Raw genomic sequence first — 16,096 nt, forward strand, 5'->3', positions numbered from 1 at the left:
TCGGGTACTTCCGGTTTAGTCTGTAACATAGATATCACGGGAACTGAAAGGCCACGGCAAGTTGCCGTCTGCGGAGGTTTGGGGTAGACAGGTAGAGACCATAAAATAAGTACGCAGCACACATATCACAACACCAGACGGAAGATGTGTGTGGTGTGTGTGTGTGTGTGTGTGTCACAATGTGTGTGTCACAAGCGCTCAGCCCCATAGCCTTCAGGCGACGAGCGGTGGTTCATAGCCCTTTGACATTCTCTACAAGGAACTTAGTCGATAAATATCGACAGGGGGCGGACTAATGGTTTAAATGTGAAATGTGTGTATAATAATGGGTGTGGGTCTGAAATGAAGTTAGGTAGTAGTCAACATTTGTTTTGAATAATTATTGGTATTTTGACAATGTGGGTAGCATGGAAATGTAAGCATGTGAATGTAAGTCTTAGGTACCATTGTACCCAGGAAGAGAGACGAGAGATAGGAGTAGGTTGCAATAGCTTGTGTGGTCTTTGAGTTTTGTTTTTGGAAAGACATTGTTAAAGAAAAAGAAGACAAGTACAGTAATGTAATATTTATTGTGAAAACCAACGAACGTACAAAAAACATGTGAGGCAACATTATGTCTATGATGGTGTGAAGAAAATTAGTTATGATTTATACTATTATTATTTAGACTTGAGACTGAACACCAAAAGGCGAAGTGTATGTTTTGTGGTGTGAATTGAAACAAAATGAAAAGTGTAAATATCTGGGAAATTGTGGTTAAAAGACTTCGTTATTTTCTTGATTGTTATTGAAAAGTAGGATATGCGCCGAAATGGCTGCGATCTGCTGGCCGATGTGAATGCGTGATGTATTGTGTAAAAAAAATCCATCTCACACGGCATAAATAAATCCCTGCGCCTTGAATATATGTGTGCGATATAAATTGCATAAAATTAAAATTAAAAAATTAAAAAATAAATCCCTGCGCTTAGAACTGTACCCACGGAATACGCGCGGTATAAGCCTCATATTGATTGATTGATATTGAAGTGAATAGCAAAACGCTGTATTTGAAAACAGCATGGCATTTATATTATTTTTTGGGGGTATCAGGTATAATGCCCTACTTTTTACAAATTGTAGCAAAGTCGATTAACTTTACTATGTACGATGTTTGCTTGCAAATTACAACACAAACGCGAAAAACTTAACTATTTGTAGAGTTCTAAGGCATTGCAGACAAAGCAACTGCAAGAAAGTCAGGTTTTAGCAGTGTGAAAATCCGCTGAAAACGGTCTTATATCCCTTCCGGTATGGCCGGCTCTTATGACACTGACCCTGAGCTGACCGTGAGGCACTGAAAAGGTTTTCACGGAAAAATTCTCTCGAAGAACCAAATGGGTTCGGTGCATTTGTCAGTCTGTCACATGTTGAAGGGCCCCATACGGGTTGAAAGAGATAAGGTACTGTCGTGTTTTTTCCCAAACCTAGTGCACTACCCATCTTGAACACACGGCCAGTACAACTGGCCTTGACACGGAACGATCCAAGGGGGGCAATCTCAGTCATCTGAAAGAGGGAAATCCAAACGCAATTCGCCTTGTTCGATTTTATGGGCTTGGACGATAGAGAAAAATAAGAAAAGCAAAAGCTGGAGTCCAGTCTGGACGAAACTGCTATCAAGAACGCAGAATTGATTTTTTCTGAGTTTTTTTTTTTAGCCGTAAGCGCCATTTCTCATTTCGAATTTCTCATAACTGCTGTTCACAATGCGGCCGCAGTGAAACCAACAAAGGGGCCTCACTCTGGAAGAGTTTCCTGCTCCGATAAACATGGCGCTTACGGCTAAAAAAAAAACTCAGAAAAAATCTGGGACGACTGATACATCTGCTCCTGTATCGACACGGAACTTGACACGTTGTCCATTGACTTCAATGTCGGCATGCCAAAGATCTTCCTTCAAACTGTTGACTGTGGCTGTCTCATTGGATGTTATGGATCCAAGAATGACGTCATCATCGTCCTCTTCCACCTGTCGAACAGAGTTTTTCGAACGGCATACAACGGCATAATGTCCTCGTTTTGAACATACTCTACATTCTGCTTCTCGTGCGGGGCAGTCTTTCCGGTTGTGCTTTGGTGACTTTCCACATCTGTCACACTTGTTCCCGTTCGACTGCGGTTTGCTGCTGTTGCTTTGATATGGTTGGTGACTACGACTCTGACCCTGCTGGCCTTTGTCCTTTTTGGGGAATCTTCTTCCTCCTTGTAGTCTCTGGACTTGCGCAGAATCAGCACCTGACATGGACTGCATCTGTTGTTGCGATGTCTCATGTGCCCTGCCGATCTCCAAGCAGTCACTCAGTGAGAGTTTCTTTCTTTCAAGTAGCTTCTCTCTGAGTTTGTCTTCTCTGACACCAACGACGATCTGATCTCGAATCATTCTGTCTGTTTGTGCCTCGAAATTGCAACTCTTGGCAAGCTGGCGTAAGCAGGCAATGTAGGCTTCAATAGTCTCCCCTTGCTCTTGCTTTCGTGAATGGAATTTGTATGACTCATACGCCTCATGAGCTTCCCCCACGCAGAAATCTTCAAACTTCTTCAAGACAATTGCGAGGTCCTGTCTGTGGCCTTCTTCCTCAAAGTGGAGTCCATCAAAAATGTCCATAGCATCTTCACCGATAGTGGCGAGAAAGACAGCACACTGGAACGCGTTTTCCTCCTTAGACAGACGACTGGCAATAGCATAATTTTCCCACTGCCGTCTAAACTTCTTCCAGTTGTGTGACAAATTTGATCCAACTTCCAGCTTGGTAGGGGCTGTGAACTGTTTCACTGGTGCTTGTTCCTGTGGCATATTGCTTCAATGTTTGTTACAACTGAGTCAGTCAATTACTTCTCATGCCAAAACTCTACTCTACTCACGCAAATCTTCTTGTTTTTTACTGTCTGACACCATGTGGAATCAGGTGGTCAAGTGGTTTGAGTGGATGGGTGGTGGTGTGTGTATAAGAACTAGATTTTAGCATTCACACGAGTAGGACAAATAACAGGTGTGAGTTATGTCCCCTGAGTGATAGATGTGGGTGGCCCAATCTCTCATGAGAAATCGAAATTTGTGTTGTTATTTTCTAGCCTAGAATCTTCACATCTTCATAGATGTATTGCCTATTATCAAGTTCTTGTGAATAGATAAACTTTCAGCGGAATTTTGGACTATTCAGGTTGTATTTTGACTTTTTTCATCCTTGTGTGAACTGCTGAACAAAACAACAATGGCGGCCCCCATTAGCCAAGTGAAAACAAACTCTCCATGATGTTTTCTTAGGAAGTTGAACCTTTCAGCTTCTGCCCAGCATTATAGCAGACATTACTTGAACATGTAGATGTGACTGTGTGTTTTATTACGCTCATCATGATGCTTAAAGAGCAAAAACTTGTGAGGAAATGGACCTTCTATTTGCTTCTCTTCTAGCCCACAAACTCTTTACAATGTCTCAAGGCCTGTTATAGTTGAACAGCCTGAATCTTTCTGCAACTGGCCATCTCTGCAGACTTCCGTGTTTGTGTGGATCCGTCATTCAAGACACAGACTCCTAAAAAATGTGCCGCTGGCTAGCGACACAAAAGTGCACAAGATGACTTTACTGCTTATCAGTGGTCTCCATCCAAACCCCGGGCCTCGCCGCCCCAAGTTCCCTTGCGGTGTATGTGCATATGCCTGCAAGAGTGGTGTTTTGGCATGCGATGATTGTGGCCAGTGGATCCACAAAGAGTGTGTAGGGATGTCTACCTCTCTCTTCACTCGACTTGGTGACTGTAGTGACCTCTGGTACTGTCCGGCTTGCAAGAACAAGAATAACTCGACTAAAGTCTACACGCTGTCTTTCCAGAACACCACCAGTGAGGCTGCATCTTCAAGCAAACCTCCCCAACCCATCAACCAACCACCATCCACTCCGACTGATTTGTCTGCTGCCCTGAGCTCTTCATTGGAGAGTTCTATAGCCAGCACATCTGTTTCTCATGAAAGTCCCCATAGCCAGACCATACACTCGCTCAGCGAATCGGACTCGCCACTGCGTACTTCATCCCCCAAGTCCACAAACATCAAACCAGGCATGCAGGGTAAAAAGCACCTTCGTATTTTGAACATCAACTTCCAGAGTGCACGTAAGAAAGGAAAACTCCTGGAAGCGATCATCGACGACACCGACCCAGACATCATCTGTGGGACGGAGACATGGCTGGACTCGAACTTCAGCTCCGCAGAACTTTTACCACCCTACCTCGGCTTCGACGTCCACAGACGCGACAGAACTACAGACACCCACGGAGGAGTGCTGCTTGCTGTGAAGAAAGAACTCCAGCTGAGTGACGTCACACGCTCGAAAGATGTGGAGATGATTAGCGGCACTATCCAGATCTCCAAGAGAAAGAAACTGTTTTTAGCTTCATGTTACAGACCACCAAGAAGAACAGATGAGGGGTACACCAGAGAGGCGACATCAGAAATTGCCAAGCTGAAAGAAAAGGCAAAGAAGAACATCTTGATCGTCGGTGGTGACTTCAACTTACCAGACATCAACTGGAATACCACTAATGTTGCTGGACGCCAGTACCCAGAGCGGGTGAACAGAGCATACCTGGACACCATTGCAGACGCTGGTATGGAGCAGCTAGTACGATTCCCTACGCGCAAGAGCAACACCCTGGACCTGATCATAACAACACACCCAGGCCTCAGCCAGCGTTGTAGACCCCTACCGTCTATCGGCAACAGCGACCATGACATCGTCCTCTTCGACTGTGCCCTCGCCCCCTTCAGACCACGTCCGACTCGCCGGAAAATCACCTTATGGAAGAAAGCCGACACTGAGGGCATCAAGCAAGACTTCCTTGACTTCACTCCTGAATTCATGGGCGCCCCAGATGACGCCCATGGACTGTGGTCTCTTCTCAAGTCCAAGACTCATGAGATCATGGAGAACCGAGTACCAAGCAAGATGTCTGCCAGCCGCTACTCCCACCCATGGATGAACACTGACATCAGAAGAGCCATACGAAGAAAACAACGAGCCCACAAGAAAGCAAGAAAGACGGGGAAAAAGCGTGACCGCGACAGGTACAGGCGACTACAGCAAGAGGTCAAGTTCCACATCAGAGACGCCCACAAGCAGTACATGGAAGACATCGTCAGTGAAGACTTCACTACAAACAGCAAGAAGTTCTGGGCCTACGTGAAAAGCAAGGGGCAAGACTCTGCTGGAGTTTCACCACTGAAGAACGCAGATGGCTTCCTGCAGAGCGACAGCGCCAAGAAGGCGGAGATCCTGAACGAACAGTTCCAGAGGGCGTTCACCACCGAGGACACATCTCGCATCCCCAGTATGGGCGACAGCCCTTTCCCGGCGATGGATGATATCCACATTGACGAAGGTGGTGTCCGCAAGCTCCTGAGGAACCTGAAGACGGACAAGGCAACTGGACCAGACTCCATCCCAGCCTTCATCTTGAAGATGGCTGCTGACCAACTGGCGCCCATCCTTGTTCGACTGTTCCAGCTCTCGTTGGATACTGGGGAGGTCCCGCTTGACTGGCGCCAGGCCTGGGTGGTGCCTATCTTCAAGAAAGGGGAACGACACCTTGCAGCCAACTACCGCCCTGTCTCGCTCATCTCCATCACCTGCAAGATACTCGAGCACGTGGTGCACAGCTCCATCATGAAGCACTTTGACCACCATGCCATCCTTACCAACTGTCAACATGGCTTTCGGTGTAAACGCTCATGCGAAACCCAGCTCATCGTCACAGTCCATGAAATTGCCCGGCAGCTAGCAGAGGGAGCCCAGGTCGACGCCATCCTGTTGGACTTCTCCAAAGCCTTCGACAAGGTGCCCCACGCCCGCCTGCTCACGAAACTGGCTTACTACGGAGTGAGAAACGACACCCTCAAGTGGATCTCTGCCTTCCTCAGTCAGCGTCAACAGCAGGTGGCCTTGGAGGGCGTCCTATCGTCCCCAGTCGGAGTGCAGTCCGGAGTTCCGCAGGGGACCGTCCTGGGTCCTCTCCTGTTTTTAGCCTTCATCAACGACCTCCCTGAATCCGTTCAGTTCAGCAGCGTCAAACTCTTTGCAGACGACTCCCTACTCTTCAAACGTATATCCTCTCCAGCGGACAGTCTGCAGCTCCAACAGGACCTATCCAGCCTCGAACAGTGGGAATCAACATGGCAGATGGAGTTCAACCCCAGCAAGTGCACCGTCATCCGCATTGCCCCGAACAAGAAGAAGCCCATCCTGCCAACTTCCTACAGCCTCCATGGACAGACTCTGGAAACAACACCATCCAGCAAGTACCTAGGGGTCTTAATCTCCGATGACCTGTCCTGGAGCAGCCATGTGCAAGCGACTGTCAAAAAGGGCAACAGAACTGTGGGCTTCTTGCGGCGGAACTTCCGGGAGTGCACCACCACCGTCAGAGCTGCTACGTACAAGGCCATGGTCAGACCGGTCCTTGACTACGCCTCGCCAGTCTGGGACCCGATCTCTCAGAAAGACGTCACGGAGCTTGAAAAAGTCCAACGCAGAGCAGCCCGTTACGTCCACAACAACTACAGCGATCGGACCCCAGGCTGTGTGACCAGCATGCTGAAGACCCTCCAATGGGAACCACTCGCCGACAGAAGACTCGCCAACCGCCTCACTATGCTCTACAAGATCAACAACGGCATAGTCGACATCAACAAGGCCGAGTTCTACACCTCTGGCGACAGCCGCACCAGAGGAGCCCAGAGGCTGTTCCAGGAGAGGGCATCCCATCCTGTTCTCTTCAACTCCTTTTTCCCCCGAACACTGCGTCAGTGGAACAAGCTCGACCCTAAGACCACAGTTGCTCCTTCACTGGAGTCCTTCCAAACTGGTCTGGGTCGTACCCACGGACTTGCCTCGCTGACACAGTAACCCTGCAGCTCTTCGTGTAAATAGTTTTATACTTTTAACCATCTTCTCGGAGTTATTGGGTCACCCACCACCAGTAACCAATTACTCAGTACTCCGCCGCTGGACTACAGACGTTCGGATGAACCCAGTCCATACCAAGAAAGAAGAAGAAGAAGAAGAACAGGAACACCATGTGGCCATTACAGGAAGTGTCTATTTACCCAAAACTCAATAGTCTTAATATAGTACACAAACCAAATTAATAACACTACACTTAGACCACCAAGCTGGCTTGTTGAAGTTCCCACCCGAATGGTTGCAACCAGTTTCGCGGCAGTTTCGAGGCTATCCGCTGAGGCGTAGAAATTGCTCAATCAGTCTCTTTTTCCCCCTTATTGTGGGGAAGAAATTTTTACTTTTTAAATGTTACCATTTTCTGGCGTGAAAATAACATTTCAATTTGAAATTTCACCATACTAACTGCTTTGCCACCAGAACTTGAACAGTATTAGATTTTATGCAAATTCCGGCAGCCCGTTAATGTTTACTTTCTAGTTTGTCGAAGCATTAATGATTGAACAATAATATGCACACAAAAATGGGATGGGGGAGGCTTGAGCCCCCAAATCCCCCCCCCCCCCCCCCCCCCCGGCCTCGTCCGGCCCTGACACACACACACACACTCACACACACACACGCACACACACTGTTTTTGATTGCATGAGACACCTGAAACTAAAGGGACAGCACTTGTGCATTATGTTCCCTGGTTTGGCTTGCTTCCCTCCCTTGGTACAAATGTTTTGGCAACGCGCAAAATGGCGGAAAGCAGCGCGTTGTTGCGCGTGATAGAACGAAAGTGTGTCCAGGCTAGACAGTGAGCTTCCTGAGTTGAAAACAGATGTTACCTAGAAGATGATACCGGGGCTCGACGGTAATTGTGCATGCTAATTACCAAATGGAAATTTAAAGAGGCGTGTTGATTAGCAAGCAGACATGTTGCAATCAGTGCTGGAACTCGCTCTCTCTCTCTCTCTCTCTCTCTCTCTCTCTCTCTCTCTCTCCCTCTCTCTCTCTCTCTCTCTCTCTCTCTCTCTCTCTCTCTCTCTCTCTCTCTCTCTCTTTCTCTCTCTCTCTCTCTCTTTCTCTTATTGTGGAACTCCATTCCTGATTTAATTAAAATGCAATTCAGTTATACTTCCTTCAAAGAAATGTATATGCTGTTTCTCTTGGAAACAAGTAAATAATTATGTGATAATAATACATCATTGCTTGATATTCATAATGCATTTTGAATGTCTTTTTAATGGTTTGACATGTTAATTATATATACATTGTATTGTAATTAACTTAACTTCTATTTCTTCTTGTTATTAACCGAGTTACCCTCAATGGGCGAGGGCCGGACGAAAAAAAGCATGTATATTTTGCTTAATCTGTTACCCTCGATAAATAAATAAAGTTCAAAGTTCAAAGTTCTTTCTCTCTCTCGATCTCTCTCTCTCCCGCCTCTCTCTCATACATTTCTCTCAGCGTATATTGTGTGTGTGTATGTGTGTGCTACATTTGTTCGTTATTTGAACCCAGATAAAATACCAAACTGATTTTCAGATCAGTGGATAAACACTTTGCAATTTAATGTTATACACTCAACTGGTAATATCTGAACATGGGATTTAGTTTAGCACCAGCAGGGATGTCGGTTTGCGTCATCTGTAAACTAGACAATTTATAGACTATATTCAAATTGCCGAAAACTTTGCTTTCATTTTGATTGTTTAAGCTGCATTAATTGTTAATGGCTGCAAGCTAGGAACTGAACTGAGCTGCAGATACCGCATTCATCCACACCAGATATAGCTTGATTAGCCAAAGTGAGTGACAGATGTAAAATAAGTCCAATGTCAAATTCATTTCAACCATGTATTTTTTATAACCACTGGACATTTTGAGATGATAACGTCAATCAGGTATATTAGTTCCATGTTTAACTGTCTATGGAGTGTCTCATATTTACAACCACAGGACATTTTGAGATTATATACATGTACTTCAATCAGGTGTATTAGTTCCATTTGTAACTGTCTATGGAGTGTCTCTAGAGGTCAAAAGTTAGAAGCAAAAGCTGTCATCTGTCTATAGTGCCTGATTTGTATGTTTTTGAAGTTCTTACCAAGGGATATATTTTTTTCAGATTGACACCTAGAGAATGTCACTATTTCGCTGTGCGGGGGATGTCATCTTTGACAACATTGAGCCGCTGCCGGGCCAGATCTGCAACGTGCGATTGAAGCAGTTCTCAGAGACATGCAACTTCCTGCAGCACTTGAGTCCGCTCACGCCGGAACACCCCTACTTCTTCGCCCAGATCAGAGCTCTCGGTAAGATATCACCCGTACTTCTTTGCCCAGATCAGAGCTGTGGGTAAGATGATGGTTGGGATCAATTTGGTGGTGTTGAAGATACAGATCAAGTAATGCATTTTGGATTGATTTTGACCACCTAATTTAAAAAGGTTATACATGTATCACAACAAGCAATGCCAAGAGGATCTCAATTATCCATCAGAGAAAACAATGATTTTAGTGTTTTATGCAAAATTATCTGCAACAGTGGGATGGGGTGTCACCGAAACAAGCAAACACCCGGGTAGTCCCACTCTTGTTGCTGTTAGCTTTCCATCGTGAGAACCTCCCAGCAGTGGACACAAAAGAATGAAATAAACTTTAGATAAAAAGAAGATTGGATGAAATCAATGTCTCGAAAGAACGCTTTGCATGATAACATTCGGTACAATGGAAAAGCTGTTGCTTTGAGTGATGTGAGAAAACTATGCTAAACTAGTGATAGCTAGGCTAAGCATTATATCCATTGTATGTTAAAATCACTTGGCTTTATCCATTATAATTATGGTCCCAACAGATGTGTATCACTATCAACATCAAACAGGATAGACCATTTTGCTTGATAGCTTTATGAATGAAATGTGTATTTCAGACAAAATAAGATTGACTGAGGTATGCATGTCTGAGTGTGTGACTGTAGAGTTTGAGTAGAATGTGATGAATATCTGAATTGGTACTATACACTGATCAGTTGATAACACTTGCACTATTATACTATATATACACTGATCAGTTGATAACACTATTATACTATACACTGATCAGTTGATAACACTATTATACTATACACTGATCAGTTGATAACACTATTATACTATACACTGATCAGTTGATAACACTATTATACTATACACTGATCAGTTGATAACAGTATTATACTATACACTGATCAGTTGATAACACTATTATACTATACACTGATCAGTTGATAACACTATTATACTATACACTGATCAGTTGATAACACGTACTTGCACTATTATACGTTAATTGGCACTATACACTGATCAGTTGATAACACTTGCACTATTATACGTTAATTGGCACTATACACTGATCAGTTGATAACACTTGCACTATTGTGTTTTATCCCTGCAGCGCCAAAGAGTCGCATCACTCTGGGAATCGCCGGCCCGGACATCGCGGAGGACGCCCACCCGGGGGAGTGGGTGAGTTCTGTCGGTTACCAGAGCGACTCTGGCCAGTGCTTCAGCTGTCACTGCGGCCACGGCAACACCGAGGGGGAAAAGTTTGGAATTGGTGTGTATACTTTCCTGCTTGTGAATATACCTGCATTCTAGTGCAAACCTCTGACTTTCATATGTAGGCTTCCAGGTGAATGAACTTAAAGATTTAATGTAAAGTAATTGTAGCAAAAGGTTGGTGATGAATGAGTGAGCCAACGGAGCTTGCCTTCTAGTGTGAAACCAGGCTTTGAAAAAATAAGGACAGAACATCACTTTGATACAGTTGTTATCCTGTGTGGCTGTGGCTGTGCATGCATGCGGACGTGTCTGTGTGTGTGTGCGTGTCAATACTGGCCTGCACAGGTGCATAATTACACTCATAAATTGATACATCGATCTGGGGTTTAGTTTCAAGATTTTTTTTGTTGGGGGGAGGGGGGGGGGGGGTGTGCTCCTTTTGTGACAATCTGGGACATTTGCTACTCAGGGGATGTGTTTGGTGTGCTGGTGACCTACTTTGGTGAAACGTCTTCCACCGTCATCTTTCTGAAGAATGGATACCCTGTGGCTACCCGGTCAGTGCCTTGTGTTGTCATTCTTTTAAAAGTAGGTTTTCTTTCAATGTCGTGTTCAGTGCAGGTGTATAGAGAAATTGTGCAAATCTGAGACGTAGACATGCGGACACACATACCAGGAAATTGCTGGTACCGTATTTGGCGGACTACAAGCCGCGACTTTTTTTCCAAAAAATCGCATTGCGGCTTATAAAAAGATGCGGCTAAACGTTACCTAAACTTGAATAGCATTCACCTAATGGAAGTCGCCGCTGATTTTCATTTCGCTCGATTAGCGATTATCGGTATTTTATTAGCTCGACGTCTACTCAAGACTCGGCGCTTTTCTCTTTCTTTCGCGAATCTTTGTTTGTCAACAAGTCGTCGTGACAAGATAGCGTACAGAGAAACACCGGATGTATCAGGATCTCGCGCGCGCGAGATTTCGTTTTTTTGTGTCTCGCGATAGTTTGAGGAGCGAGAGCCGTCATGTTGTGTTTTCGTCTGCTCGAAATGTGCGCAAAAGTCGTAAATCATCCCAAAAAAGCTTATTCCGGGCGAGACTACATGTGTGTGTTGGTTACAAATTGTGTGTGTGATATTTTTCTTCAAATTTTTTCACTTTTCTTCTTTGTTTCACTTGTTTATTCTCGGAGCCGATTTCGCCAAATACCGTACTTTCGTTTGCCTGGTTGTTTTGATTGATTGACACGATCTGATTATATTTTTTTTGACGGCGGCTAATATAGTGACGCGGCCTATACGTGGCTCGTCCCAATTTTTTGTTAAAAAGTCGGGGGTGCGGCTTATAAAACGGTGCGTCTTGTAATCCGTCAAATACAGTAAGTTGATAAACAAATAGGCAGAAAGACTCCTGGACAAGCAGAAGCTACACACACACACACACACACACACACACACACACACACACACACACACACACACACACACACACACACACACACACTCACACACACACACACACTCAGCTTGATTTCTGGTGATTTTTTCTTTCTTTTCAGAACAGTCCTTTGCTATGACAGGAGTCAATGGAAAAACATTGCACAATAGCAAGCAAATAAAAAAATTTAAATGTGATCTTTATCTACCTTATCAAATGTCATCCATATCTACCTTATCCCTCCTAGATTGGGACAGATTGGGACAGATTGAGTAGTGTTTGTGGTACATGTATTTCAGGTTCCTGTACGAGTCGGATCACAACCGCTACCTGCCGACAATCTCCCTGCAGCAGGGGCCCATCGACCTGGGTCTCATGTGGCCCGAGGCGGCCATGGGCGTTCCTCTGTACAGTGAGGTGAGGGTCAGGGTTAGGGTCAGGGTGAGGGTCATTGTCGCCTTCTTTGTTCTCTCCCCTTCCTCTCTTTTTTCCTTGAAGACTTGTTAGGGTCGTTATAGGCCCTCAGGGGGGTTGCACTGAACACAATGCGTTTCAAAGTCTGTGTTAGGGTCGTTATAGGCCCTCAGGGGGGTTGCACTGAACACAATGCGTTTCAAAGTCTGTGTTAGGGTCGTTATAGGCCCTCAGGGAGGTTGCACTGAACACAATGCGTTTCAAAGTCTGTGTTAGGGTCGTTATAGGCCCTCAGGGGGGTTGCACTGAACACAATGCGTTTCAAAGTCTGTGTTAGGGTTGTTATAGGCCCTCAGGGGGGGTTGCACTGAACACAATGCGTTTCAAAGTCTGTGTTAGGGTCGTTATAGGCCCTCAGGGAGGTTGCACTGAACACAATGCGTTTCAAAGTCTGTGTTAGGGTCGTTATAGGCCCTCAGGGGGGTTGCACTGAACACAATGTGTTTCAAAGTCTGTGTTAGGGTCGTTATAGGCCCTCAGGGGAGGTTGCACTGAACACAATGCGTTTCAAAGTCTGTGTTAGGGTTGTTATAGGCCCTCAGGGAGGTTGCACTGAACACAATGCGTTTCAAAGTCTGTGTTAGGGTCGTTATAGGCCCTCAGGGGAGTTGCACTGAACACAATGCGTTTCAAAGTCTGTGTTAGGGTCGTTATAGCTAGGCCCTCAGGGGGGTTGCACTGAACACAATGCGTTTCAAAGTCTGTGTTAGGGTCGTTATAGGCCCTCAGGGAGGTTGCACTGAACACAATGCGTTTCAAAGTCTGTGTTAGGGTCGTTATAGGCCCTCAGGGAGGTTGCACTGAACACAATGCGTTTCAAAGTCTGTGTTAGGGTCGTTATAGGCCCTCAGGGGAGGTTGCACTGAACACAATGCGTTTCAAAGTCTGTGTTAGGGTCGTTATAGCTAGGCCCTCAGGGGGGTTGCACTGAACACAATGCGTTTCAAAGTCTGTGTTAGGGTCGTTATAGGCCCTCAGGGGGGTTGCACTGAACACAATGCGTTTCAAAGTCTGTGTTAGGGTCGTTATAGGCCCTCAGGGGGGTTGCACTGAACACAATGCGTTTCAAAGTCTGTGTTAGGGTCGTTATAGGCCCTCAGGGAGGTTGCACTGAACACAATGCGTTTCAAAGTCTGTGTTAGGGTCGTTATAGCTAGGCCCTCAGGGGGGTTGCACTGAACACAATGCGTTTCAAAGTCTGTGTTAGGGTCGTTATAGGCCCTCAGGGAGGTTGCACTGAACACAATGCGTTTCAAAGTCTGTGTTAGGGTTGTTATAGGCCCTCAGGGAGGTTGCACTGAACACAATGCGTTTCAAAGTCTGTGTTAGGGTTGTTATAGGCCCTCAGGGGAGGTTGCACTGAACACAATGCGTTTCAAAGTCTGTGTTAGGGTCGTTATAGGCCCTCAGGGGGGTTGCACTGAACACAATGCGTTTCAAAGTCTGTGTTAGGGTCGTTATAGGCCCTCAGGGGGGTTGCACTGAACACAATGCGTTTCAAAGTCTGTGTTAGGGTCGTTATAGGCCCTCAGGGGGGTTGCACTGAACACGATGCGTTTCAAAATCTGTGTTAGGGTCGTTATAGGCCCTCAGGGAGGTTGCACTGAACACAATGCGTTTCAAAGTCTGTGTTAGGGTCGTTATAGGCCCTCAGGGGGGTTGCACTGAACACAATGCGTTTCAAAGTCTGTGTTAGGGTCGTTATAGGCCCTCAGGGGGGTTGCACTGAACACAATGCGTTTCAAAGTCTGTGTTAGGGTCGTTATAGGCCCTCAGGGGGGTTGCACTGAACACAATGCGTTTCAAAGTCTGTGTTAGGGTCGTTATAGGCCCTCAGGGGGGTTGCACTGAACACAATGCGTTTCAAAGTCTGTGTTAGGGTCGTTATAGGCCCTCAGGGGGGTTGCACTGAACACAATGCGTTTCAAAGTCTGTGTTAGGGTCGTTATAGGCCCTCAGGGAGGGTTGCACTGAACACAATGCGTTTCAAAGTCTGTGTTAGGGTTGTTATAGGCCCTCAGGGGGGTTGCACTGAACACAATGCGTTTCAAAGTCTGTGTTAGGGTCGTTATAGGCCCTCAGGGGGGTTGCACTGAACACAATGCGTTTCAAAGTCTGTGTTAGGGTCGTTATAGGCCCTCAGGGAGGTTGCACTGAACACAATGCGTTTCAAAGTCTGTGTTAGGGTCGTTATAGGCCCTCAGGGAGGGTTGCACTGAACACAATGCGTTTCAAAGTCTGTGTTAGGGTCGTTATAGGCCCTCAGGGGAGGTTGCACTGAACACAATGCGTTTCAAAGTCTGTGTTAGGGTCGTTATAGGCCCTCAGGGAGGTTGCACTGAACACAATGCGTTTCAAAGTCTGTGTTAGGGTTGTTATAGGCCCTCAGGGAGGTTGCACTGAACACAATGCGTTTCAAAGTCTGTGTTAGGGTTGTTATAGGCCCTCAGGGGAGGTTGCACTGAACACAATGCGTTTCAAAGTCTGTGTTAGGGTCGTTATAGGCCCTCAGGGGAGGTTGCACTGAACACAATGCGTTTCAAAGTCTGTGTTAGGGTCGTTATAGGCCCTCAGGGGAGGTTGCACTGAACACAATGCGTTTCAAAGTCTGTGTTAGGGTCGTTATAGGCCCTCAGGGAGGTTGCACTGAACACAATGCGTTTCAAAGTCTGTGTTAGGGTTGTTATAGGCCCTCAGGGAGGTTGCACTGAACACAATGCGTTTCAAAGTCTGTGTTAGGGTCGTTATAGGCCCTCAGGGAGGTTGCACTGAACACAATGCGTTTCAAAGTCTGTGTTAGGGTCGTTATAGGCCCTCAGGGAGGTTGCACTGAACACAATGCGTTTCAAAGTCTGTGTTAGGGTCGTTATAGGCCCTCAGGGAGGTTGCACTGAACACAATGCGTTTCAAAGTCTGTTTTACTGGCAGCTTTGCTGGCTTTTATTGCGAACATTTTGGTGTCTTGATATCCATTGCTCATTAGGCCTGTTGCAATATAGTAATGACAAAATAAGGACAATGAATGGCTGCTCTAGTGTCTTGATTACATTGCTTGTAAGGCCAGTTAACATGGTCATGGCAAAATGAGGACAATGAATGATGAATGACTGGTGTAACCATGCATAACCCTGACAGAAAAACATGCTGCACTGGATCAAGCCGACAAACACGGTCTACAGCATAGAGACCGACACCTTCAGCTACAACGGCAAGGACGTTGAGGTCATCATTCAGAGTCCGCATCCTCTCTCCACAGGTGGGTAGGCTTGTCAGTGACGTTTATCTTTATGCCACAGTTACTGCCCTGAAGGCAAGAGGCGTACATTGAAAAGAACTCATCAAATAAAACATTCATACAAAGTGAAGTAATCCGTAATGGTTGTACTGGTCACGGTTGTACTGGTCACAAGAGCTTTGAATTAGAAGAAGAGTATGCATGTCCAGTGTTTCTCCTAATTTATCATTGTATTTACTTATTATTCAAGCTTGGAGACTGTGTGATAGTTGTAGGAGATGGTATGCCTGCTACAGTGGTGCCTGTGATGGTGTGACAAGAGGCCCCTGTGACGGTGTGAAACCTTCTATTGTCCCTTTGACTATTATCGTGCCCTAAGTATATAGAGAATACTACATGGCTTGCTGTGTTTCAGTAAAA

General features: G+C 45.8%; 1 protein-coding gene and 1 long non-coding RNA gene across 3 annotated transcripts in view; one reads left to right on the forward strand and one right to left on the reverse strand.

Annotated features, from left to right (window-relative positions):
- LOC138963308 (uncharacterized) overlaps window positions 1–2,093 on the reverse strand; it is a 304,793-nt gene extending 302,700 nt beyond the window's left edge. The window contains exon 1 of the long non-coding RNA XR_011454777.1: window positions 1,479–2,093. This is a non-coding gene — a long non-coding RNA (uncharacterized lncRNA). The remainder of the gene's footprint in view (window positions 1–1,478) is intronic.
- A 5,640-nt stretch (window positions 2,094–7,733) lies between these two features.
- LOC138963306 (uncharacterized) overlaps window positions 7,734–16,096 on the forward strand; it is a 50,396-nt gene continuing 42,033 nt past the window's right edge. For both annotated transcript variants that reach the window (XM_070335369.1, XM_070335368.1), the window contains exons 1-6: window positions 7,734–7,854; window positions 9,115–9,301; window positions 10,424–10,585; window positions 11,000–11,087; window positions 12,267–12,384; window positions 15,577–15,697. In XM_070335369.1, the coding sequence (XP_070191470.1) occupies window positions 9,130–9,301; window positions 10,424–10,585; window positions 11,000–11,087; window positions 12,267–12,384; window positions 15,577–15,697 (661 nt within the window). In that variant the 5' untranslated portion in view covers window positions 7,734–7,854; window positions 9,115–9,129. The remainder of the gene's footprint in view (window positions 7,855–9,114; window positions 9,302–10,423; window positions 10,586–10,999; window positions 11,088–12,266; window positions 12,385–15,576; window positions 15,698–16,096) is intronic.

This window comes from Littorina saxatilis, linkage group LG3, assembly GCF_037325665.1.
Source record: "Littorina saxatilis isolate snail1 linkage group LG3, US_GU_Lsax_2.0, whole genome shotgun sequence".
NCBI lineage: Eukaryota > Metazoa > Mollusca > Gastropoda > Littorinimorpha > Littorinidae > Littorina > Littorina saxatilis.